The sequence below is a fragment of the Trachemys scripta genome, chromosome 8, assembly GCF_013100865.1.
Source record: "Trachemys scripta elegans isolate TJP31775 chromosome 8, CAS_Tse_1.0, whole genome shotgun sequence".
Lineage (NCBI taxonomy): Eukaryota > Metazoa > Chordata > Testudines > Emydidae > Trachemys > Trachemys scripta.
In genome coordinates this window covers 52,741,570-52,769,340 of record NC_048305.1, presented here as the reverse complement: position 1 = coordinate 52,769,340, position 27,771 = coordinate 52,741,570, and the positions used below count along the sequence as shown (strand labels likewise).

Genomic DNA, 27,771 nt, shown 5'->3' with positions numbered 1-27,771 from the left:
TTTGTCAAGCCAGGCCTTAAAAACCTCTAAGGATGGAGATTCCATCACCTCCCTAGGTAACCCATTCCAGTGCTTCACCACCCTCCTAGAGAAATCATTTTTCCTAATATCCAACCTAGACCTCCCCCACGTGTTCCAACCTGTTGCCTAGATCACTCTTCTGCTTACTCCAGTGAATAGAATAGATTTATTCTCAGGGCTGAAAAGAATTACTTCTGTATTCCTCGTCAGCCATTTTTATTCTTATTACTCTCTGCTTGATTTCAAGGGATTTTTGGTTGAGGTAACTCTACCAAAAAACCAAGACGCACAGTAATTGCTGAGAACGATGATTAAGATGAGGGTATTGACTTCTACATATGTTAATTTTTTTTAAAGATGGAGGTCTTAATTCGATAAGCTTAGAATCTAGATCTCCCTAACTTTTTAAGGGGCAGATTTCAATCTATTATATTCAGCTCTGTTTATTTGTAATGCAACAGTGATATATAGCATAGTATTAACCCTGTTGCAACAAATTTCTCAGTGCAAATACATTTGTACACAGGAGAATCCAGGCCTCTTATTCTGACTGAATTAATTACTCTTTTTTATGAGAATAGTAAACTATTAAGAATGCTGAAGGGTTTTTACTGAACTTTCTCCCCATAATATTTATATTAAATTGACACTACTTTAGATGTGTATTAATCAACAATGAACAACAGGCAGCCCTTTAGCCCATAGTACAGTGGGAATTAAGTTAAAATTACACTGAGTTCAGGAAACAGCCAGTGTCATTTTATTGGTACATCTAACTGAATTATATGATATGGTCAAAGAATTGTGACCCAGTAAAGTAAATTGCTCTGTCCTAATACTTCCCTGTCTTCGTTCTTTAACAGTAATGTAGACTGTGGGATTGTTGACTTGCTGCACTGTTTTAGAAATGGCTAATGAGAAAAGGGGCAGATTCAGCTCTGTGCACGCTTTGCCGTTCAGCAAAATGTTTTTGAGTGTCACAGCTGCACTAACTATGTTGTGATCTTTGTTGCCATTAAGCTGATTATGCCTGCACAAGGACTCATCCAACTAATCCTGCAATATTGCAACTGGTAGCTTTATATTTTAACACAATTTAAAAAAAAAAAAGAAAATTCAGGCAGTTCGACTTTATTGGACTCTGGAAATGGATCAAGCTATCACAGGAGTCCACTTTTTTTGAATGTTTGGTTGATGCAGGAAGCTAGAATGTATTAGTGGACTCAGTGTATTAATGGGCTCATGCTTAGGAGAGGTCTCTTGATCCATTAGTGCTTTACAGTGTTTGGAATAATTTAGGCTGGATAGTCTGGTTTTGGGCTACTTACCTCCCTGTGTTGAAGGTGATATGCTATAGTTGTATTTTTGGCACCATGTAATGTTTTTTGTTTTGCTTATGTAGGCATATCCTGTAGGCAGCAGCTCTGCCCCTGGAAATGACTCCACTCAGAGAGAGTTAGTAGTGAGATAACTTTATTTGTGTTATGTTGTAGCTTCTAAAAAAAGAACTGTACCACAAGTTAGAATAAAGCATTTCTTCTGATCTCTAAATGCCTATACATTCAGTTAAACAAATCTTGTAGGACAATCTCTTGGGGATTCTCAATAATATTACAGTTAGTGTCTAACAGTAGACAAGAAATAAAAAGAAAAAGGGCAAATGAAGGAGAATATTCGAAAGACATATTAGAACATATTGGACACAGTTCTTGTAAATATGACTAAAAACCTGAAGAGTAATTTTACAACATTGGTACTGAATCTAGGGGTCTCGACCACTTTGCCCTTCCCATATTGCTAAATGAGAAGAGGATCCTTGCTAGATTGGTGAGGGGTCCCAGTGTGGAAAAGTTTGAAAACCCCACTGACTTGCATAGAAAAAAACCTGCATGTTCTCCTACAGGATCCAGGCATAGGATTGGGAATTCACTCTCCTGAGTTCTAATCCCAGCTGTGTGATTTGCTCTCTGTATAACATGGGCTAAATCACTTAACCTTTCTGCCTCAGTTTCTGTATCTAACATGGGAATAATACATACTTCTATCCAAGGGTATTACCTGGATTACTAAATCAATAGTTGTAAAGCACTGCTACATATAAGTGCTAAATAACATTAATAAATGTCCTTGAGCCTTGCACAGGACATTGAAGGTACATCTGCATATCTGCTACACAAATTGATAGGTTCTTTTCCTGAGACTTGTGGGCCAGAGGTGGACAGAAAAGGAAAGATTGTTTTGGTTTTTTTTGGGGGGGGGGGGGGGGAGGGGTTATCAAAGAACTACCTATACCACACTCCAGTAAAAAGCTCTTTAATACAACTTTTCCACTTAACATGCTCCCCATTGCCTACAGTCAGCAATGAGATTAAATTCTGTGCTACCACAGAGGACGTTGCATGATTAAAACCCTCTTTTAGAAATTAATGTGTGTCGTAGCTCTGTAGCACCGTTCCTCTTAACAGAGAAGGGTATTTTCTCCTGAGCACTCAAAGTGTGAAAAACACCAAATGAAACTACCTATCTGTCTTAGAATTTTATCCTGCTGCCCATCACCATGGAATCTGGCACCTTCTCTTTAAAATAAGTAGCAGTAGTGAAGTCCCTAGTGGACTCCATGATGCCTCTGGCACTTCTCCCTTTATGGGGTCAGAACTCTGCTTGGGATAGGGTGTTGGTTTTTTGGGCAGGGGCAGCGAGGAGGAGATGGGGTTTGGAGAATAAGAAGGGTATTCAAATTGTGTCCCTTATGGTGGAAAGGCTTTTTCATTAATTGCTTTGAAAATTAGAACTGAGACCTTAAACTGATATCGGAAACTGATTGAGAGCCAGTGGAGGGACTTGAGCACTCACAGTGGCCTGAGCCATGAAGAAGGCAGGCTGCCACATTCTGTGCCAGCTGGCACCTGTGCATCATCGTCACATTCAGCTTCAGATGCAGTGAATTACAGTAATCCAGCTTGGAAGTGACAAATGCATTGATTGCTGTGGTCAGTGCCTTGTCCAGGAGGGAAGGGATAAAGTTTCCTAGCAAGCTGGAGGTGGAAACTGATGCTACCTGGTCATCCAAGCTGTGTGTGGAATTCCCGGGCTCTGAGGCTTCATGCTACTCTGATAAATGGGGACTATATGCCGTCAGTGGAAGGTGGAGACAGCATCTTGTCAGTTCTTCGACATGTTTCCCCATTCCAACTGAGCTCCTTTGGTAACCTGAAAGGCAAAGGAAATGATGCTACCTGTTAACATATACCTCAGTTGTTCCCTGTGAATAAATCTTTGCTTTTAATGAGATCAATCCTGCAAGGTTCATCTGAAGTCATGGGACATCAGCACCTTGCATTATCAAGCCCAACATTATCTTGCTTTGCTATAGAGCCATTCCTCTGCACAGCACTTTAGAAACTACTGGACTGTAAGCCCAACTCGTGCTGCAACCATCAGTCATGTATGTGAGTAGTCCTATGGCAACCATTGCATGAGTAGGGGTTTGGCCAGCCCCATATAGATGGGACCAAGGCTAGAAGAAAAAGATGTATGAGGAGGGATTTGCTAGATCAGTCTATACGGACAGAAATTATACACTACTGAAGTTCTGTGACAGCTGTTCAGCAGCACTACTCAGCAGTGTAGGACAGGAAGTGAAAATGTCTACCATGTCACTTTTGTTGCATGAGCTTTTTTCTTAGAGCTGAAGTCAGTGAAGGCCAAAGTAAGGTTTGAGTGATTCTCTAGCTGTTTTATTCTGCAGACTATAGGCCAAATTCTCTGCTGGTGGAGTTCCAGTGAAGTCAGTGAGGAAAATATTAGACTTGTGCTTTTTTTGTGTTATTTATGTCTGAAGAGAGCATGAACATTTAAAAAAAGAAAGGGGGAGCAGGTGTTTTGCTTCATCTTTTAAAGTAGATATTCAGGTCTTATCTGGTCTTTTTTTTTCTTTCTGGCAGATGTGAAGTAGTTTATGAAACCACACATCAAGAAAGTGCTGGTTTAGAGAAATGTTTTTTATTTAGGTTATATAAAACTCTGGGTTTATTTTTTGGTTTTGTTAACACTTATTTAACTCAAATGCTAGACAAACAGTTGGAAGAAACTCCATCCTGTTAAAAATTCAGCCCCTTAATTCCCAGTCCCTTCAGTTGATGACAGACAGTGCCCTCCTGTTGGTGTTGCTAAGTCTTACAAAAGAGACTTTCAGTGAAATAGGGCTAACCTGACTTGACATTACTGATATTTCTAATCTTAAAAAAGGAGGAAACTTTCATGTCTTATTTGAAGATCATGAAGAAGGCAAAAAAGTCCCAAACCCAGTGCCCTTCTCTCCCTTGTTCAGAGTGACCTTTTAAAATCTCGATCCTTCCATGGATCATGCCTTCCCTCGCAACTTCCTAGTCTCCTTACTGTTTGGTTCCCAAAACTTTTCATATTGTGAACCACCACAAAGGGCTCCAAAGAGCTGATTTGATTAAAAGAACCACTGCTGTGGTATATCCCTGCATTTACAGGCAGCATAATCATGCCTCTATTCTTGCAGGCTCACCAATCCTTGTCAGTTTTTCTCCTGGGATAATTGGGTCTTAATTTATTATTAGTGTTTGCAAGGAAATAGGAACAGATTTTTAAAGCATTTATTGTTCTTCTGTTCTCTTAGTGCTGCTGTGTTTTAAGGAATAGATTCAGCATGTTTTACCAAAGCTGCTCACTGTGTCTGATGTTATGATAGTTGGAAATAGATATAGTTTCAAGCCCTTCACAACAATACTTTTGGGCAAGGCCGGCTCCAGGATTTTGGCCACCCCAAGCAGCCAAAAAAAAAAAAAAAAAGCCGCGATCGCGTTGGCAATTCGGCGGGAGGTCCTTTGCTCCCAGCGGGAGTGAGGGACCGTCCGCCGAATACCTGGACATGCCGCCCCTCTCCAGAGCGGCTGCCCCAAGCACCTGCTTGCCAGGCTGGTGCCTGGAGCCGGCCCTGCTTTTGGGGCATCTAAGAGATTTTTCATGTTGTTAGGACATGCATTATACACCTCTATCCCTATATAACGCTGTCCTCGGGAGCCAAAAAATCTTACCGCGTTATAGGTGAAACCGCGTTATATCGAACTGGCTTTGATCCACCGGAGTGCACAGTCCTGCCCCCCCCCCCCCCCCCGAGCACTGCTTTACCATGTTATATCCAAATTTGTGTTATATTGGGTCGCATTATATCGGGGTAGAGGTGTATATCAAGAGCTGTGGATTCTTAGTGTTTGAAAATTAACTGTTCTAATCCCTTCATTCTGACCCTTCTGCGCAATTTTCTCCACTACCCTTCTGCACTCCTGACTTGCCATATTGATAGCAGCTGAACTTTAATCAGAGGGATTGAACGCACCGTCTCACCTAAATCTTGCTCTCCCCATTGTAGTTTTGCAGATGGGTCACTAGCAACTGCCACAGAAGCAAGCTATGTAGGTCAATTGGTAAACAGAGTAAGGCACCTTCTCCAGATAGCTAGTCTGTACTGCTCAGGAGCTCATAGTCCCTTACATTGTTTCTAAAGTTCAATCTCTGGCATAGCAGTTCAGAGCACTGCTGCCATACTGCAGGCTAGATCATTGTGTGTTTTAGGTTGTGATGATACTACTTTGCAGCTTGACAACATGTTCCATCCCAGGATGTCAACCGTTGGCTTTGGAAACCTAGTGAGTTAAACTCGCAAGACTCCTGCGAGGAAGGTGGGTGTTGTTATCTGTGATTTACAGATGGGGAAACTGAGGGACTGACTTGTTCAAGTGCTCACACTGTTTGTGGCAAACCTAAGAATGAAACCCAGATCACCTTCTCCCAGTGCTGTGCCTTTAACTAGAAGATCATCCTTCCCTATTGGGGAATTAGACTATTATAGTCTAAAATTAGACTATTGTGCATTAGACAGTCTGTTACAAGCATTTTCACCACAAAGACTTGTGTTGTGAGGCACTTTGTATTGGTTGCCTAGTGATTGGCTCTTCTAAACGTCCTTTTCAGTAAAAAAAAAAACATTTTTGCCCCGTCACTGAAAATGGAATTGTGATGGTTTCAAAGAGCACTAATGTGCTTTTCCCCCACCATGGCTGAGAATCTGAAGAAATTTAGAGGGCTTGATTAGAATTGGACATGCATTTCCGCAATTGAATCTGATTGTGGTCATTGGAAGGGGGCTGATTTTGGTCAAAATAATGCAAACACCTGTGTCGGCCATGTTATTCTCAGTTTGTTGAACTGTTAAAAAACATCAAGATAATCCCTTTAGATTATCCATGTAATTCCTAGTGAATATTTATTGTAAAGTGACTGCCATTAACACAAGTTGATAATGCAACTCACAGCTGCTGGAGTTGTCATTTGTCAGTGGGTTTTTTTGTATTTTTTAATTTTCCAAGCTATTGCCATCTTAATCCCATGAGCTCATGTCTAATAACAGTAAAGGGTCTGAACTGCCTTTGCTGTGCTAGCTGCCACTTGAGGATGGCTTATTCCTAAGGAGAACTCCTAATGGAATTCAAGGCTTTTTCTGAGGGTGCTCATTACGCAGCCTTCATGGGTTGCTTGTGGGAGGATGAAGTGCGTTGTGGGTTCAAGGACACACTCCCAGTTTAATGTGCACAGGCATGCTCCTGCTCGCTCTCTGATTGGCAAGGTTAACACTGAGAGGCGCTGAGAGGCTGCAGCTTTTTAAACTGATTTGATTAGAACCACTACTTTATCCCCTTCACTCTCCCCCTCCCCATACCACCACCTCCTGATCCTTTTAACACAGCCCTTGGTCCAATAACCATTCGTTCTGATCCCGCCCCTCCCCCCCCCCCACACAAACACACACTTTTATTCCTGTTTTCATGCTGAATTTTGACATTTTGTAAAATAGATTAAGAAACCCTAAAGGGAGGATTAGGAGGCAATAGCTTTGTCTCATGAATGCGTTTTTCTCTGACTAGTTGAAAGTCTACTCCTCTCTCCTCCCTAATAGTGCTCATTGCCAGCTGTTGATGGGTGGGGACTAGAGCACAAATCTGGCTCTCACCTCTGATTGGGGGCTGGAGGGCAGAGGGGTTGAGCCTTACTGAAGTGAACTGTTCAAAGTGGCAGCTACTGTTTGTAGTTTCACTCCTGTCTGTAGTGAAACGATGCTTTGTGTACTATGGGTTCCTCCTTGCCACAGAAGTGACCTGCGTAGTAAATGGTGTCAAGAGCTGTACTTACCCCTCCAAAGTGCTCCGATGGGTGTATGTGGGAGAGAGAGGATTTCTAGACTTCCAAATGCTACTGGGAAATGTATTGATGTGTCATGCCAGGAGCAGCAGGTCTGCCAGTGCCAATCTTTTTTCACGATAATATTATTTTCTTAACCACCCTACTTTTATTGTTTTTCCCTTTCCTTAGGTAACTTACTATGTTCCTTCTTTCAAAACAAACAAACACTCACAATACACACCACAAAAAAACGGAAAAACAGGACTAACACTGATTGAGGACTCTGGACTTCATTGCACGTCTTTGAGGTCTATTGCCGATGGTTTCTAGAGAGAGTGGTCGATCATACTGACAGGGCCTGAATAATGGCTTAATTTAATAGTAGTTAAAAATAAATAGTTGGAGTTGCTTTGGGAAGAGTAGTAATCTTCAGTTGTACTGCTCGCAGTATGGCTAACCATGCAGCATCAGTTTGAAATGGATAGAAGAAATAGCTTTGGCTTTAAAGCTTGTGGCATCCACAGAAAGCAGCATTAAGTTTAGGCAGGCCCAGCCTCCAATGAACAGATCACCCTGTTTCTATCTTTAATTAGTGTTCCTGGGAGAGCTGTTGATCCATAAGAGATAAGAGGGCTAAATGGTGCAATTGACAAATGCACTGACTACTCACCTTTTGTGAACCAACCTGGGTTCAAAATTTTGATTGTCACAAATGAAAACAATATGGATGGTTTCAGCTTAGTTACTAGTGACCACTTGTGCATGGACACAAACTGTTGGGAGTTTCAGCAGTGCTGTCAGCGTCTACTCCGGAGAGGTCTAGGCTAGAAAACAGGAAGCACTGCAGGTCATGATTGACTTGTTCTCTGAGAAGAGGAAAATCTTCATATAAGCTCATGCAGTACATCTGTCTTGAATCATGCTATCAGCACTTCATGTGCTTGTACACACCCTAACGTTTTAAATCCCCAGACTCTCCTATCTAAATATTAAGCTAGTTTTTGTCATCTTTCAAATAGTCCTGTGAAACTTGGAGCCTCGTACCACTGTATGCAATAGCATTCTGCCAAGAGGATGCCAGAAAACCTTTTCCATTGCTGCATCAGCACTCTGGTTTGTCAGGAGGGAGCCCTCTTTCAACTACCCTGCTGCGCCTGTTTATGAAAGAAAGAAATCCAAAATCACATACCAAAATTAGGGGCGAGAGGTCAATGTCGCTGAGTTTCCACATTTTTTTTGAAGTGAGATGCAGAATAACTCATGCATGAAATATTTGGAGTGAGGGGTAACCGCCCCATACTTTGCATGTGTGCTTCAGCTCTGCAGAAAGGCATTACAGCTGAATCTGTGGGGTTCACCGCTAACTGCTGGAGGGACCTAACTCCACGCACAGAGGACTAAGCGTGCAAAATCACCTCTAGTGAAGTAATATAAATAGCACAGAATAAAAACTATCCCCTACACAATTTATTAAACCTTGACATACTGCATTACTTAAGAGTTATCGGGGAGAATTAAAACCCTTTTGACTGGGTTTTGCAATGCAGGGAAAATTTTAGTGACATTTAAAAGGTTTCTCTTGTGTTCCTCTAATGGGATAAATAAAAAAGGCTTGTTTTAGACCAGCAAATGGGGGGACAATCCAATTTCCCTGATTCCATCAAGACACTCTTAAAGCATTAGCTTGTGTAGTTTAAAAAAAAAAAAAGGCTGACCCCTCTGCCTGATGGCTTTGAAAAGTGTCCTGATGTGTAGGTATTTACCCAACACAGCACACTTAGTTATGGCAGCACATTTTCTTGGAGGAAGACTTCCACCAGGCCCAAATAAGCATGTTCGTTTATTATTGAACTATCTTAGCAGATAGATATCTGAGCTGTACCAGCTCCCTGGAAGTAAAAACCTGATTCAGAAAGGTGACTACGAAGGAAGCACAGCAGACAGTTTATTTTTTACTGCAGCATTACACGCATTTCTGCTGTACCTATCACCAGCACAATTGCACTAATGCAATACAGCAGTGCTTCTTAACATTTGTACCTCTAGTGTCAAAAAAAGAAAGTTGCATCAGATAGAAATATCTGTTATGATGTTAGAATGTACCCCAAGGGTGATCTTAACTGTACATTTTTAAATAGCATTTTGGTAAATGTTTCCCCTTCCCCCCACTGAAGAGGTTATTTGCTGTTGATATTTGTTTCTGTCAGTCAAAAAGATTAATGTATCAACACTTATTTTAGAGGGACTGCCTGGCTCTGGGGATTGGTAATGGGAGAACAGAGCCTTTCACGTCTAGGTCACTGGTTCAACTCTGGCCCTAGTCAATGGTGACTAAAAGTACTTACCATCTGCTTCTGTTCAGTGCTCTACCATATGTGAAACGAGTTGGTCTCAGTTCTGTACTTAGTGGACAGATACCAATATCACAACAGGCTCCCTTGTTGGCTGTCTCAGTAAGAGATTGAAGCACACATGACCCAACTTTCTACTCCCTCCTACAGGTGGACCCCACTCCCAGTGTTAAGCTTGGGCTACACTAGAAAATTAGGTCTGTTTAACTACGTCATGTGAAAAATCCACACCCCTGAATAGTGTAGTTAAGCCGACCTAAATCCTAGTGTAGACAGCGCTAGTTGTCGGAAGAATTCTTCCATCGATTTAACTACTGCCTCTCGGGAAGGTGGATTACTACATGGACAGGAGAACCCCTGTCTGCTAAAATGCCTTTAGGTGTCATATAAACAACAAAACTGTATGAGAGTCAGAGTGGAAACTGAAACGTCATCCTCAACTCATGCATATTGCAACCCAACTCTGCCCTAAGATACATGCACATTGTCACTTCAGAAATGGGAGATCTGGGTCTGTATGCCTGCATGTCTTTCTCAAAAGAATGTAAGTATATCAGAATGTTCTTTCCTAACAAAGATTAGCTGTGAAGGGGGATTACCACACTAGTTTCTAAGTATATACTGAAGTGAAAGTACACATGGAATCTGTGCAGTACAGCTCCTGTGATCTTGTACTTTGAGATTACACATGGTCCCGTCAATTATCTGTGTCCTTCTAAAAAGGAATCTTTTAATTTTAGATTGAGACCAAATTAGAACCTTGATTCAGACTCCCACAAACTTTCATTTCAGCTAAAATGGAACCTGCACCCCAATTTACCCTGATCTTGGTTTTGCAAAACTCAAACCTGACTTAATGAGGTTTTGCAGGACAAAACCAAAGCATTTTATCCAAGCCTTCCAAATTTGGGTAGTTTGGTTTTACAAAATCAAAACCAGGGTGGTTTTATATGGGTTCCAGTTTATCCAAACTGATGAAGATTTGTGACACCAAAACATAGTCTCCTAAGGCTGTCTTATGGTTAATTTGAAGAGCAGATAAGGAAGTTGAATTTCTTCAGGACTCCTTCTTAGCTCTTAATACAGTTGCAAAATTTCAACTAATCCTCTCTTCACCCCAGCCATCTGAGGCAATATATGGTTGGATCCTGAGTCCACAGCCAACTCATTGATTCAAACACAGCAACATTTCATTAGCATTCAGCCAATTCAAAATCATTCTTTGCCCATCCAGCAGTAACCAGCATTTTATTTTTTATGGCTGCCGAAATTTTGTCTTAAAAAGGCAACTTTAAAGTAAGAGGAAGTGTTTTGAAGATGTAAGATGGTGAAAAATGCTAAATAATTATTTAAAATGTAACATTTCCTTTGCATTCGCACAGGACTGGGTGGTTGATTCTCCTGAAGAGGAGAGAGCCTGTACAAAATGATGAACTCCTCTAAAGTCTAAAATGAGCTTGAGTTTGTTTCGAAGTTGGGGAGGGCTCAGGAGGACTGAATGGGGACAGCAGTACTCCCTTGTGCCTGGCTCAGTCTCCCCTACAGCCTGCTTTAAGCTGCTACATGTAGCAACCCTTCAACATATACCTCTCCGTCTCGGTTTTAATCAGCTACAGTAAGTGGAATGTTGATTTGCTAGTTGGTATTGGATATTGTCCGGCTGGGCTTTCACTCCATTTTCAACCTCTTGATAGTGAGCAGAGGGGGCCATATTGAGGAGAATAGTGTATGTTCGATAGGCCAGCGTGGCCGTGGTTTCAGTTAATCTCTCTGCTCCACTCCCCACATGCTGCCCTGATATCCGACAGCCGGTCCGATATGGGCGCTGTGCCAGTGATGACTTTACAGGCTTTGTGGCAGAGATTATTTAAAGGAGATTAACCCTTCTAAACCCCTTAGATTTTAATTATTTCTGTATGTATTTATAAAACCTGCAGTCTGCTAACTCCAGGGCACAACTGTCTGAGTAACCATCCTTAACCTGGTTTCACAAATGTATAATGCAACTGCGTTACAAGACAGGGTCTGAGTTGGTTTGATTTTGTTTATGTATTGCCATTCTGTAATAGTTCACATCTGGGGATAAAAATGAAACAACGTGGCTTCAAATGATAAAAAAGTGCTAATAATCTGACTGACTTTGAAACAGTAATATTAACACTGCATTAATTAAATCATTTGATTGGTGTCATATCATTCATTAAGTGCTTTCTAGTGTTGGGGAAGGCAACTCTTTCATTAATCCAGACTATTGCTTCCCCCCCATCCCCTTTATTCTAAGCATTGAACTCCTTGTTTCTCTCTGAAGGACTGTCTCTCAATATGTGGGTGCCTTTATATTTGATATATTGGCATGGTTTAGGCTGGCCTGAGGTTTTTGCTGCCATCTCATTGCAGATCTTCTGTACAGATAGTGTGCATATAAAAAATGTAAATGTTGTAAAACACTGAAATCTAGAACTCTTCTGTTGGCTCCAGGTGCTGTTCAAAGGGAAAGAGAAGGGTGTTAGATGGGAATCTAGCTTCCTGGCCTACCCTGTGTGGTTTCTTAGCTAGACCTGGGACACTTTATTTTTAAGAGGGTAATGGGCTTGGGGGGTTTTATTGGTGAACTGGAGTAGCCTATTCCTCTGTGCATATGAGCTATATAAACCCAAACAAATTGACAACAATAACTTTCAGTCCGCAGAGTTAAATCTGGTCTAGCTAGACTCCGGTGAGCAGAGCCAAACGGGGTAGGAAGAATTTCTGTATAAGTCATTCACATTCACATGTGGATCAAACAAACTCTGTAGACCACATTTTTAAATAGGTTCCAACCTGGCCATCAGTTTTGCATCCCCTTTTTTGCAACATCACTTAATAGTACCTAAATGTCTGTCTCCCTGATTTTTAAACACAAAAATAGAGGACACTTGTAAAAACTGTGTCTTTTCAATTAGTACTTAATGGTTCTTCCTACTCTAGGAATAAAGTCTCTTCGGATGCATTTCTTAAAACCTGACATTTCACGTTTGTTCTTGTCCCTAGCTGACCCTTGAGCAAATAAATAAATAAAAATCTCATTTAGGATTCCATGAGAAAATTCTGCTATTGGAGATTCTGTGTAGGTCCTTGGCCCCCATCACTGTAGTATTTGAGCGCTTTACAAATACTAATTTCTATTCGCAACTTCCCTGTGAGGTAAAAAGGCAGTAATACCTCCATTGTAGAGATGGTGCACCAAGACTCTGAGTGTGAGTGATTTGTCCAAGGCCACACAGAAAGTCTGTGGCAGAGCTGGGCATTGAATTCAGGTCTCCTGGGTCCCAGTCATATTCCACAGGACCTGCCTTCCTCCCCTATCCTGATCCTGGCCAGGAGCAAGCAGAGAAAGAGAAGAAGGAGAATACAGTTTCATCAGCTTCTGTCCCAAAATATATAGTCTGATGCTTCTCACTGGCCAGATTCTATCATTCAGATAAAATGGTGTTCTTAAAAGACACATAGTGATATCTGTATACCTTAGAATAATAACTAGTTTTAAGGAAGATAGAAAGGAACCATCTAGTAGCAAGTGGATGATTAGTCAAACTATGCCCATATATTAATATATGTTGCCACTCACACGGCTATGATCTTGAATTGAAACTGCAGGACTCTGAATTCAGACCCATACTGCTGGGGAAACAAAGGGTTAAATTTCCAAGCTGTAGAAGCAGATTGTGTTTTCCTTCTATGATTTGGGCTGACAAGACATCAGTATTCTATTCATCTGTTGGGAATTAGGCTGTTAATCCAATCAATGACTCTCGAGTGAGCTGCAGCCTGCCTCCCCCACTGGGGAACAATCGGATCAGACGGTAGATTGTTTAAGAGCACAACGCTGTCCCAGTGTCAGGTGGAATTCTCCAGCATTCCCTGGTGAATTGGGGATGGGGAAAGCTGTCTCAGCCCATTTATCCTGCTCCTTAAATAACCAGGTATTTGCCTCATCCATACTAAAGCGATAAGCAATAGGCGAATGCAATAGGAAGCCACTAACTTTACGCTGGGTGAGGGGAAGGAATTTCCCTGAGAAGTGATATCTGAGTCTTTCTGTTCATTAATGTATTTCTTCAAAGCTTATTTACTTTGCTCAGTGTAATTTGGATATTATTCCTCAGTAATTGTCCTTATGCAGTTCTGCACAGGCTTGGCATCTTCTGCAGCCTTGTGAGACTGTTGGTGAGCTATTTGACACTGGTGCTTTTCCAAAGACAGCTAGAATTCGTTTTCTCTGAATGGTTAAGGACACAAGGCCTCCCAGGTTGCTTTTATATCACACCAACATGCTTTGCCTGCGGACCATTGAAATGGGATGAGCTGTGATGATGCATGGTTCCATAGGTAACACGAAGCAGAAAATGCTCATGAAAGCAATTTCCCAGTTAAACCAAAAAGCAGCTTTACAGGGTCATCGTATTCTGCCCCTTTCCTAAATGCCTAAATGCATTCTGGATAATCAGTGCAAATGAGTTTGAAAATACAAGCATTATAAATGGAAGATATGATAATATAGTACCTTTAAACCATGCCCAGAAGGCTTCAGAGATGCTTCACAAACTACTGTATAAATTCAGAAAATCACTTCATCCACCAAATAAATGCAGCCATCTCTGAGGTGGAACATAGTCACAGTTCAGCCATGCAGAGAAACACCGCACAACAGCTTGTGTTGAGTAGTAATGATGAATACTATCCAGTTGAAATGGCACATGGGAATTCAGGTATCATGATAAGTACTTTATCAGCTAGACAGAAAATCTGGGGGTTGGGTTGGGATAACCCTGAGGCTTCAGCATCTCAGGCCAGTGAAGCTTGGATGCATCAACACCATGGAGCTTCAAGAGGAGGCAAGTGGAGGATACTGGGCTTTGCATTCTCTCAGAACTGTCAAAGCTGCTCTGAAAACTAGATGCACAAAGCCCCACCTAGGTAGGCAGCAATATGTGGCTAAGAGAACAATATAAGAACAGTGGTCCCCAGAATGAAGGAACTCCAGGTCTCAGGCTGGCGGTTAAAGGGTTTCAATATTTCTTTCTCTCACGTTACAGTTTTAAAACAAACAAAAGGTAATCCAGTTTTCTTTTCAGTAGTGAGCTCTGCTGTAAGGGTCCATACCATTACAAATATACTAGTTGCTTCTCTATGCGGGTCTCAGTTACCTGTGCAGTTCCTACTTGGTATGTCCAGATACCAGGTAGCTGAAAGATTTAATTGCTAACCAAGCTTATGGCATATGTTGGGGTGGCCAAACTGCGGCTCACGAGCCACACACGGCTCTTTTACCATTGAAGTGTGGCTTGTGGAGCCCCCGCCCTCCCTCCCTCTCTCTCTCTCTCTCTCTCTCTCTCCCCCACACACACACCCTCTCTCTCTCTCTCTCCCTCCTTCCTCCCCCCCCCCCCCAGACCCAGGAGCGGGGAGCTCAGGGCTTTTGCCCTCCGTAGGGTGGTGGGGCTAGTGGCTTCTGCCACAAACAATTGGTGCCTGCTGAGAGTGGGAGGCACAATTTAAAGGTTCAGGCCCCATCAACAGCTTGAGTCACACACATCGCAGGCCCCTCCCTGCAGCTCCCAGGTGTTAGATCCAGGTGGAGAGGCAGTGGCAAACAGCTGGGAGCTGCAGCTCTGGGGGGAGAGGCAGCAGCAAAAGCAGCCGTTCTCTCTGTAGCTCCCAGCTGTTTACCACTGCCTCTCCCCACCACTGCAGCTCCCAACTTGCCAGCTCTGGCAGCTCCCATGCAAGGAGGGTGCCCGGTAGTACCATGTGACCGAGCGGGGCCAGCAACCACTGGCAAAAATCTGGGGGGCCCATGACCCCACATGCCCCCCCTGCACGTCACCTCTCTGCCCAGTGGGGAGGGACGCCTCAGGGCTTCAGCCCTCTGGGATGCACCTGCTGGGGCTCAGGGCTTTAGCAGGAGCAGGGCTAAAGCCCCAGCAGGTGCCACTATGTGGCTGAGGCCCTGAGACCCCCTTTCCACAGGGCTGAAGCCCTGAATGCCAGCAGGCGCGCCCCAACTCTCCAACTTCTTAAGATGGTCATATGCCAGTAAGTTTGGTCAGCCCGTCATATGTGATCCTGCCCTAGTTAATCTGGTTTATCTTTAACCTACACCCAAAAAAACTGGTTGGGAGTTCAGGGTTTTGACTCTGCCTCTGTCAGCTTTGTGTCCAGGCCTTTCTTACCCCCACTGGTGCCTGTACTATTACACTTCTGCTCAGTGTGAGAGCCTCATAAAATACCCCAGCTATCATCATGCAGATCCCAGAGGACAGCAGCCATGCAGTCTCCCAACAACATACTTCAGTGCAATGTAGTAATAATCATTAACATTTATACAGTGATCACAAATATTGACTTAATCAGGGGTAATACAGAGCACTCAGTCTAAAGCAGCAGGTAAAACTGAGTAGTCACAATTGTATTTTGCTTCAGTTATACAAAAATAGATGAAACACAGCTGAAGTTCTGCTTCATTGTCCTAGAGTCAGCAATATTTGGGATTACAGGCACCCTTAAGTGAAGAATACCATGCTGCATAAAGTCAAGAGTCTTGCACCAAAGCAGTGTGGTGTGAAAGGTGCTGGATTGACTACTCTTGAGACTGAGAAATTCCCCAGTCATCCACAAAACAGGGCTAGTCCAGGCAACTTCTCCTGCTCTACCCCAACCAGGGGACCATCTCCAGGTGCGAGAGGATCGTTCCATTGGTCTCCAAGGCCCTTAGCCTTTCCACTGAGTAACATGGTAGCTTTGTGGTAAGGGCATGTGTCCACTCGTTAAGAAATTTTTTTGTAAGCATACATTAAAAATAAAGGGGGAAAGTCTTCTGCTTTGTATAGTGTGTAACATACACATGTATTCCATTTAAGAGGAATATAAAAATCATGGTACCAAACATTCCACCTCAGCCTCCATTTTCACATGTCCACATTTGCATCCATAGTCACTCAGCTACCAGATTTGACTGGACAAATGTGGGTTTTGCTTGTACTAACAGGATGCATGTCCACTTTTGCAAGCACAGTGTGCAAAAAGGAGCACAAAAATAAAGACTGTTAAGACTAGCTGAAAATGTAGCCCATGGAGTTCACATTGATTGCATTAATCTGTTTTTCTTTTTATTTTGCTTGTTGGTGTATGTTTGCATGTCAATTCTGATATGTTTTTGTAGCCTCATCCATTTAGGAAATAAGAATTTCATGGGGCGAAAATAAAATATAAGATGAAAATAAATTGTTGGGATGCTTAAGCCTAACGTGAAAATAAGTAACAAGTAAAACATTTTTAAAGGTAGGGAAAATATTTTCCTTGCTATTTTTCACTTTCCTGGCTCGAGTAGTTCTGTGCCAGATGTTCGCAAAGATCTATACTCGTGGCGCACAAGTGCCATTTCTCATTTAAATTCCTTCTTATTCTAGCCCATTTTATACACTAACCGTCTAAAGATGTAGTGTAAATATTTATCTTTTCACCAGCCAATCCCCAGTGCTCTTGAAACGCTCTTATCTTGTGCAATCCCTGCCAACATTTGAAATCTATAAATGGATGCACCTTTTGAGTCCATAGAAGTGAATGGAAAAAGGGAAGCTCTGTCTGTGGAGACAGAGTTGAGAAAATGATACTGTAACATAAAACTTAAAAAGAGCTTGTCCCGCTTAAATGGGAAGAGCTGGCAAGTATGTCTCATGCTGTGTGTGTAACCCTCAGAAGTGGGCGGTGCCCATTGGTTAGAAAGGGAGCAAGAGGAATGGAACATTTGCATTCTGGATGAGTGCTTGTGAGCCTATATACAGACATTATATATCCATGCACATGAATAATGCAACAATTAAGGGTGTGCCCAAGTCAAAACCCTACATCTGAACTCATGCCCTCTTTCCTTTTCCTCCAAACTGTGGGTTCATGGAGATCTAGCTCCAAGTTTTGCAGCTCATAGATTCATAGATTCTAGGACTGGAAGGGACCTCGAGAGGTCATCGAGTCCAGTCCCCTGCCCGCATGGCAGGACCAAATACTGCCTAGACCATCCCTAATAGACATTTATCTAACCTACTCTTAAATATCTCCAGAGACGGAGATTCCACAACCCCCCTCGGCAATTTGTTCCAGTGTTTAACCACCCTGACAGTTAGGAACTTTTTCCTAATGTCCAACCTAGACCTCCCTTGCTGCAGTTTAAACCCATTGTTTCTGGTTCTATCCTTAGAGGCTAAGGTGAACAAGTTCTCTCCCTCCTCCTTATGACACCCTTTTAGATACCTGAAAACTGCTATCATGTCCCCTCTCAGTCTTCTCTTTTCCAAACTAAACAAACCCAATTCTTTCAGCCTTCCTTCATAGGTCATGTTCTCAAGACCTTTAATCATTCTTGTTGCTCTTCTTTGGACCCTTTCCAATTTCTCCACATCTTTTTTAAAATGCGGCGCCCAGAACTGGACACAATATTCCAGCTGAGGCCTAACCAGAGCAGAGTAGAGTGGAAGAATGACTTCTCGTGTCTTGCTCACAACACACCTGTTAATACATCCCAGAATCATGTTTGCTTTTTTAGCAACAGCATCACACTGTTGACTCATATTTAGCTTGTGGTCCACTATAACCCCTAGATCCCTTTCTGCCGTACTCCTTCCTAGACAGTCTTTTCCCATTCTGTATGTGTGAAATTGATTTTTCCTTCCTAAGTGGAGCACTTTGCATTTGTCTTTGTTAAACTTCATCCTGTTTAACTCAGACCATTTCTCCAATTTGTCCAGATCATTTTGAATTATGACCCTGTCCTCCAAAGTAGTTGCAATCCCTCCCAGTTTGGTATCATCCGCAAACTTAATAAGCGTACTTGCTATGCCAATATCTAAGTCGTTGATGAAGATATTGAACAGAGCCGGTCCCAGAACAGACCCCTGCGGTACCCCACTCGTTACACCTTTCCAGCAGGATTGGGAACCATTAATAACAACTCTCTGAGTACGGTTATCCAGCCAGTTATGCACCCACCTTATAGTAGCCCCATCTAATTTGTATTTGCCTAGTTTATCGATAAGAATATCATGCGAGACCGTATCAAATGCCTTACTAAAGTCTAGGTATACCACATCCACCGCTTCACCCTTATCCACAAGGCTCGTTATCCTATCAAAGAAAGCTATCAGATTGGTTTGACATGATTTGTTCTTCACAAATCCATGCTGGCTATTCCCTATCACCTTACCACCTTCCAAGTGTTGGCAGATGATTTCCTTAATTACTTGCTCCATTATCTTCCCTGGCACAGAAGTTAAACTAACTGGTCTGTAGTTACCTGGGTTGTTTTTATTTCCCTTTTTATAGATGGGCACTATATTTGCCCTTTTCCAGTCTTCTGGAATCTCTCCTGTCTCCCATGACTTTCCAAAGATAATAGCTAGAGGCTCAGATACCTCCTCTATTAGCTCCTTGAGTATTCTAGGATGCATTTCATCAGGCCCGGGTGACTTGCAGGCATCTAACTTTTCTAAGTGATTTTTAACATGTTCTCATACTCATCTCTATATGCAGTATGAACATAGGAGTTGAAATTCAAAGGGAGAATCTGTACAGAACCTTTCATTCCCATACATCCAGGAGGACTATTTAATAATTCTGATCAGATCAAACAAATTGAATCTATAGAGAGACTGGTTTTGGGGTATGGCTACACTTGCGAGATAGAGCACATTAAAGCAGCCCCGTGCGCTCTAACTCATGACGCGTCCACACTGGCAAGGCACGTAGAGCGCTCTGACTCCGCGGCTGGAGCGCTCCTGGTACTCCACCTCCGCGAAAGGCATAACACTTGGTGCGCCCTGACTGGAGCGCCACAGCGCCAGTGTGGATGCCCTGGTCTGTTAATGCACTCTGATCGGCCTCCAGAAGTGTCCCACAATGCCTCTTCTGGCCACTCTGGTTATCACTTTGAACCCTACTGCCCTGCCCTCAGGTGACCAACTGTCAGACTCAGCCTTTAAATTCTCTGGGAATTTTGAAAATCCCTTTCTGTTTGCTCAGCAAGGCATGGAGTGCTCTCAGTGCATCTTTCCAGGTGACCATGTCTCCAAACGCCAGGTGATCCCCAGTATGGACCAATGGCTGGATCTCATCAATGTTTGGGGGGAGGAAGCTGTTCTGTCCCAGCTGTGCTCCAACCATAGGAATTACGATACTTTCGGGCAGATATCAAGGGACATGATGGAAAGGGGCCATGACCGGGACACACTGCACTGCAGTGCAGGGTTAAAGTGAAGGAGCTGCGGCATGCCTACCGCAAAGCCTGCGAGGCAAACCACTGCTCCGGTGCTGCCCCCGCGACCTGCCGTTTCTACAAAGAGCTGGACGCAATACTGGGGGCAACCCCACCTCCACTCCAAGGACCACCATGGACACTTCAGAGCCCAGTTCAACAAGGCAGAAGGAGGAGGAGGAAGGCGGGAGTGAGGGGCTGAAGAGGAGGAAGACACCCCAGCATCCTTAGATGCATGCAGCCAAGAGCTGCTCTCAAGCCAGGAGGAAGGTAGCCAGTTGCAGCAGCCGGTGCTTGGGGAAGGACAAAGACCAGAGGATGTGCCTGGTAAGTGATCTCTTCAAAGGTCTCATCCAGAAGCTGTGTAATGCGCTTGCGCAGATTCCTTGGGAGCACTACTGTGCTCCTTGCCCCAGTAAGGCTAACATGTCCGCACCACTGTGCCATGATGGGTGCGGGGACCATTGCTGCACACAGGCAAGCTGCATATGGGCCAGGGCGGAAGCAGCATTGTAGTGGAAGACGCTACCTTGTTTCCCAGGTCACTCTCAGCAGCAAGATATCTTCCAGGACAAACTCCTGTGGAAAATATGGGGACAGTGTTCAGTATAGGGGCCCCCTGGAGCTGTTGGCTCTCCCCAAGGCACAGAATCCCAGAAGACAGTACAGCAGTGAAACAGTCAGTCCCCTCAACCCTGTGCTTACTCACCATTTTGGGGCTCCTGTGTGTTGTGTGCTCGCTTTGGGATGGACAAATTCTGCTATTGTGTAGAGTGTGCTTGTCTTTAAGTACGGGTGAATCATTGCTCTGTCTGGTGTGAACAATGCTGCCTCTGTTAAGTGTTGCATTTTGCCTTTACAGATGCAACCTTGAGATCTCAGCCATCCGTGTTATCACCGGCTGATAGACTCCAAAGAATTAGGAAGAGGCCACGTAGAAACAAAGAAGACAGTGCTGCATGAAGTAATGCAGCAGTCCGTTCATGAAAATCAAAAAGCGCAGGAGTGGAGGGAGAGTGAAAGGAGGTTCCGCCAGCAGAATGCGGAACGCTGGCACCAAAGCACGGAGCGTCTGATAAGCATAATGGAGTGCCAAGCAGATTTGATCCAGGTGCTCATATCCATGCAGGCGGAGCACTACCACGCCTGCCCCCTCCTCCTCAGCCCTTGTCCCAAAACTCTTTCCCTTGTTTCCCCATGTCACCTCCAACCCACTTTCCCCAACATCCGGGAAAGCTGCCTCCAACACCTGTAGCTTCACCACCCAGCCCTGCAAACGACAACCTTTACCCACTACACTCAACTCCCATCACCATGCATTTTAACCAGCCTGAAGTGCAGCACTCATTACACAGCATTCCAGACAGAAAGGCTGAGTATGAGAACAGGACATATGCAAATCTGTGATTAAATCGTTCCCCACCCCAACCCCTTGCCCTTTCTGTTCCCCAAGCAGTTGTGTTTCTTTTCAATAAATGAATTTTATTTTAAATAAATGGCTTTTTTGACTTTGAAAACATTCTTTATTATTGCATTAAGTAAAAGATACCTTAGCCCAGAAAAGCAACAGGCACTGCAAGTCAGTGTAGCAAGCACAGATTCCTACTCGCATTGGAACCACTGCACTTCACTCCCGTGCAGGGCACCAAACATTACCGGTAGTTTTCAGCCTCAAATTGCTACCTCAAGGCATCCCTAATCCTTGCAGCCCCGCGCTGGGCCCCTCTAATAGCCCTGCTCTCTGACTGTTCACATTCAGCCTCCAGGTATTGAAACTCCAAGTTCCATGCCTGAGTGAATCTTTCACCCTTCCCTTCACAAATGTTATGGCGGGTACAGCATGCGGATATAACCGCGGGGATGTTGTCATCAGCCAGATCCAGCTTCCCATACAGAGAGTGCCAGTGGCCCTTTAAACGGCCAAAAGCACACTCCACAAGCATTTTGCACCGACTCAACCTGTTGTTGAACTGCTCCTTGCTGCTGTCAAGGCTCCCTGTGTAGGGTTTCATGAGCCACGGCATTAAAGGGTAAGTGGGGTCTCCAAGGATCATAATGGGCATTTCGACTTCCCCTATGGTGATCTTCTGGTCTGGAAAAAAAGTCCCTGCTTGCAGCTTCCTGAACAGGCCAGTGTTCTGAAAGTTACATGCTTCATGCACCTTTCTGGGCCAGCCTGCGTTAATGTCAGTGCCAGCCCACGGTGATCCACAAGTGCCTGGAGAACCATAGAGAAATACCCCTTCGGATTAACGTACTCGGAGGCGAGGTGGGCTGGTGCCAGAAAATGGAATATGCGTCCCATCTATCGCCCCTCCGCAGTTAGGGAAACCCATTTGTGCAAAGCTAGCCACAATGTTATGCACATTATCCAGAGTCATGGTTCTTCTGAGCAGGATGCGATTAATGGCCTTGCAAACTTGTATCAACACGATTCCAATGGTCAACTTTTCCACTCCAAACTGGTTAGCGACCGATTGGTAGCTGTCTGGAGTTGTCAGCTTCCAGATTGCAATAGCCACCTGCTTCTCCACCGGCAGGGTAGCTCTCAATCTCGTGTCCTTGCACTTCAAGGTGGGGGCGAGCTCCTCACACAGTCCCATGAAAGCGGCTTTTCTCATCCAAAAGTTCTGCAGCCACTGCTCGTCATCCCAGACTTGCATGACGTTTCCCGAGTCCAAAAGTGGCGTTCCATGGTGGTGAGCATGTCCATGAATGCCACAAGCAATCTCGTGTCATATGCATTACGCGAGTCGATATCGTTGTCGGACTCGTCACTGTCAGTTTGTAGCTTGAGTAATTTGACTGCCAAATATGACGTGCTGGTGAGACCCATCAGCATATTCCTCAGCACTTCGGGATCCATTCCTGCAGACGGAAAGGAAAGACAGAGCGCACAGTACAAAAAACAGTGAAAGACGGTGCCAAATGTGGACGGAAGCACAGGGATCGCTAGGATGCGAAGCGATGCATCACAGGGCATTGGGACAGGACCTAGAATGCCCCACACACCCTTCCCACAAGCCACAGCGCCAGAATGGGAAGAGGTGCTCTGTGGGATAGCTGCCCATAATGCACTGCTCCCAATGCTTCTGCAAGTGCCGCAAATGTGGCCACACCAGTGCGCTCGCAACTGACAGTGTGGACACACTGCAGCGCTTTCCCTACTGCGCTGTCCGAGGGCTGGTTTAGCTCCCAGCGCTCTACATCTACAAGTGTAGCCATGCCCTAAGACTGTTTGCCTCAGGGCAGTGACTATGCCTCCTTCTTCATATGGAATGCACCCGCTGTGTTTTAGAGCTTGCCACAGTGTAGCTGAAAAATAATAATACTGTAGGTCTCTGAAGAAAGATCATGTTTATGTAACTCCATACAAAAACCTGTACTATGAGAGTGTTAGGGTTGAGCATTGAAAAGTCAGTAAATGCTCATGTGAAGGTTCCACATCCTTCTCGCTTTGTGAGATCAGCAGGGTCAGCCGCTGTGTTTTATAAAGTGTCCAGCAGTACCCATGAGTCCATATACACCATCAGAGCTTTGCAGGGACTGAGCCACAAGCTACTATGGTGCCCTGAATCAGCCAATGTGCACCTTCATTAACTTGTATATGTGTTTTTACTGGGGCTTCAATTAATCACAGTTAATATGAGCGATTAACACAAAACAAATTAACTAGATTAAAAACATAGTTGCGATTACCGTTTTAATCGCACTGTTAAACAATAATAGAATATCAATAGTCCACTTCTTGTTTAGCAAATCGCTTAAACAAAAAAGGTTGTTTATATTTACAGGAGATAATGCCGCACGCTCCTTATTTACAGTGTCACATGAAAGTGAGAATAGGCATTTGCATGGCACTGCTGCAGCTGGCATGACAAGGTATTTTCGTGCCAGATACGCTGAACATTCGTATGCCCTGCATGCTTCAACTTGTAGGCACTAAAGTTTTACTTTGTTTTTGAGTGTAGTTATGTAAAAAATAAAAATAATTCTACATTTGTAAATTGCACTTTCATGATAAAGAGATTGCAATACAGTACTTGTATGAGGTGAATTGAAAAATACAATTTCTTATTTTTACAGTGCAAATATTTGTAATAAAAATAATTATATAAAGTGAGCACAGTGCATTTGTATTCAGTGTTGTAATTGAAATCAGTATATTTGAAAATGTAGAAAAACATCCACAATATTTATAATAAATTTAAATTAGTATTCTATTATTGTTTAACCGTGCAATTAAAACTCAAATTTATCATGACTATTTTTTAAATCTTGCGATTAATTACAATTATTTTTAATCGTTTGACAGCTGTGGTTTTTACAGTAAATATTGTTACAAAAATTCCCCAAGATAAGCATGGGGTGCAAACATTCATGCAATTCTATTTCCTGTTATGTTAAATTGATATGCAGTAGTTGTAGGTGCCACTTACTTGATAAGACAGTTGGCCCATCTGCATTTTAAACATCATCTTGTCTTGATTTTTGTTGTTGTTGCTTAAATTACTCAGGAGCACAACACAATCCTGTTATCCAATAAGGTGCTCACTGGTAGTTGGATTTTCCTGGGTGACATCTGTTGCAGACACTGAACACTATGAAATTACTGGAGCCTCTGTGTGTGTGTGTATGTGTGTTTCGATTATTTTTGTGAACCTTTGAGATTTTTTTTTTTTTAGAAGCATGTTAGCTCACTGTGGAACGGCCAATTCCAGTGTAACACAGTAGTTCCCAAAAAGTAAGCACTTACAAGTGTCTGTATTACAGTATATGTATATTTTTTTAACCAGTAGTCATAATATACAAAGGCAACTTCCTTCCCCTGCTCAATCTCCTCATTTAGTTTGGGGTAGGCAACCTATAGCATGCGTGCCAAAAGCAGCACGCGAGCTGATTTTCAGTGGCATTCACACTGCCTAGGTCCTGGCCACCGGTCCGGGGGGCCTCTGCATTTTAATTTAATTTTAAATGAAGCTTCTTAAACATTTTTAAAACCTTATTTACTTTACATACAACAATAGTTTAGTTATATATTATAGACTTAGAGAAAGAGACCTTCTAAAAACGTTAAAATGTATTACTGGCACGCAAAACCTTAAATTAGAGTGAATAAATGAAGATTTGGCATACCACTTCTGAAAGATTGCCGACCCCTGGTTTAGGGATTCCTTGTGGTGCCAGAGAATGAGCACACATCTTTCAAATCTAATTCCTCTGTGCTGTTCCGTTGAATTTGCATCATATGCTAGTTTGCAGGATGGGTGCTTTTTTATGTCACAATCCAGAGTATTTCTATGCAGGTGACTGGCTTCAGGCTCTCCCCCACCCCCTTGTCCCCCAGCTAGGGTCAAGACTCCTAGGGTTTAACTTTCTATAAAATGAAGGTAGCTGCTTATTCTGTAGCTTCATACTGGAAATGTACTAAATTGTCCTCTGATTGTTTAAAGGTCAATATACTATTATTAATTTTGTGACTGCATAGAAGAAGAATCAGTGATGTTTGACTTAGAGGTTGGAGACAGCGTAAGATTTTCAGTACAGAAGTTTGTGTTCAGGAAACATGTTCTATCTAAACACTGGGGGTCCTACATATTTACCAGCCTATTGATATCCTGGGGACTGTTCTGTGGCCTGAATCCTGTAAGGAACCAAGTGCTTCCTGTGAGACACTGAGCATCTGCCTTCATTTCCCATAGACTTCATATGGGATGTTTAACACCTTGCAAAATCAAGTCCTTGCTCTCCTAGGTTGGAGGGAAAGGGCATTTTTCCCCAGGGCATGTATGGGTACAATAGATGCTGCCTGTGTTTTTGCACCAGCAGCCCCAGACCTCTGGAATGACCTTTCTTCTGCTTTGAGAAAAGCCATAGAAATAGGCTCTTCCAGATCTTATTTGCTAAAGAGTTTGGCAAATTTTCATATTTTAAATCTAGTCTTAACTGCATTGTAGTTTTGTGAAACACTTAGAATGTTTTGGCTAATAGGTACCACATAGATAACATGATTTATTGTTATAATACATAGTTTTACTAGGAGGAAAGGTTTTCATCTCCCTTCAAGTCCATGCAGCCGTAGCTGTCTACTTACCACGGCCAAGTGTAATAAAAGGATGTAAAATGTGCTGCACAAATTCTGAGTCTGAGAAATGACGATATGTTGTGCAGGTGAAAGCTTGGAATGGAACATAATGTTTTCCATAATTTGTGTGTGAGGAAGTGGGGTCAGTTCTGGATTCACTGACTTTCTCAGACATTTTGCTGCATATTTGTCTTTCATTTATTTGTGTTTTTTGTATTTTTTCCTGGGTTGTTGTTTTTTTCCATCTTACTGTACTGGCTCTGCCACTGATTCACTTGGGTCCGGTCACTAAAGCTCTGTTTCTCATTTCCTTCGTCTGTAAAGTGGGGATATCATTCACCAGAGGCTGTGAGAGAGATTCATTAGGATGGCACTTTGAAACATATAGCGCAAGCCGTGTAGAAAGCTAAATATTAGTGCTTTGAGTTGGACTTTTCTTCCTTTTGTATAATGTCACTTATTTGGTTCCGTTGACTTCTCTTTTTTTCTTTTCTTTTTTTCAACCTTTGACTTTCATGTGACTCTATTCAAAATCTTACACAATGATATACAGGTAGAAGATCACAACTACTTACATGGAAAGCAAATATTAGGAAATTAATATATTTTAGCTTCTTTTAATGTGGATTAGCAGACAGAAAATGGGGGCGGGGGGGAACTGGTGGTATGTGACCAACCAAATTTCTGTGGACCACAGTTTGGGATCATGTGGTATCGACATAAATTTCTATCAAATTACCAGTTTCAGCATTTATCAATAGACTCTCAGTCTTGTGCATAGTTACAGTTCCATATAAATTACATTTAGGCAATCCTTTAAGCTAAAGCAGAGGGAGAGGGATATAAATAACAATGACAAACATCCCTCCTCTGGCTTGGTCACTTGAAATGAAACAAACAAATAAAAATCATAATCAATTTAAATGGAGAAAAATGAACTGAGTCTAGTTGCAAAGCAGATAAGTAAAATCTTTCACTTACTCCTCCACAGCATTCATTTCCATTTGGTTATATGTATTCCTTGTTACAGATTTCAAATCTCCCATGGTGCTGACCCAGCGGCCTCCTGTAAGAATCACACAGAAGCAGCTGTAGTCCTGTACAGCTGGTTATAGTGGCAGAGCTTTTATAGTCCTTTCACCTGAAAACTTTTGACAAATAATATCCAAGTGAATTATAACTGTAGATGTGTTTATAATTTATTAGCTGAGCTCACAAAGAGGATTATCAAATTGCCGGCCAATGTAAAGCTCTCCAGACTAGTTTGTGGAATTTAACCTCAGCAAGAAATAGAGGGCAGAGTGGACCCCACCATGCCAGGAGAGACATTGCGGCTCAGTGGTCACCTTTCCTCCCAGAGTCCCAGGAAGCGTAATAGGTAGAACCTGCTGCACTGTCTGGTGCAATCTGCTCTCCTCTCTTTGGCAGATCATCATTGCCAGCCTCCATTGACCATTTGGGCACTATGGCAAGGGACAGTAAAAGTTACATTTGTGTTGCATTGTAATTACTTAGTGGCTTTTTTGTGCTTAGACATATTTCAGCAGGTTGAGATGCGGCCCATGCTCCTGAAAATGTGTAGATCGCTGCATTAAAAAGACTGGCTAGGGTTAATTTTAAGAATGCCTCTCTACGTCTTGATTCATTGTAAAACAATGAGCGTTTCAGGAAGGCTAATAATATTAGATGATAATCATATCATGTTATTTCCCCAACTAGAACTGTGATACGTATGTCCATGGCACTATCTGTAATTAGTTTTCAGGTGGGAGCACCTTAACTTGAAGGATCAGAATTGCTGTATCTTAAGTCAAGCACTA

The 27,771-nt window shown here is 42.9% G+C and overlaps 1 protein-coding gene across 3 annotated transcripts in view; it reads left to right on the top strand.

Annotated features, from left to right (window-relative positions):
• The window catches only part of ACBD6 (acyl-CoA binding domain containing 6), a 148,534-nt gene that overhangs the window by 108,968 nt on the left and 11,795 nt on the right, over window positions 1–27,771 (top strand). The window contains exon 7 of one of the 3 annotated variants that reach the window (XM_034779679.1): window positions 24,552–24,610. The exons of the other annotated variants lie outside the window; for them this stretch is intronic. Within the exon in view, the coding sequence (XP_034635570.1) occupies window positions 24,552–24,610 (59 nt within the window). The remainder of the gene's footprint in view (window positions 1–24,551; window positions 24,611–27,771) is intronic. 3 annotated transcript variants of the gene reach the window in all.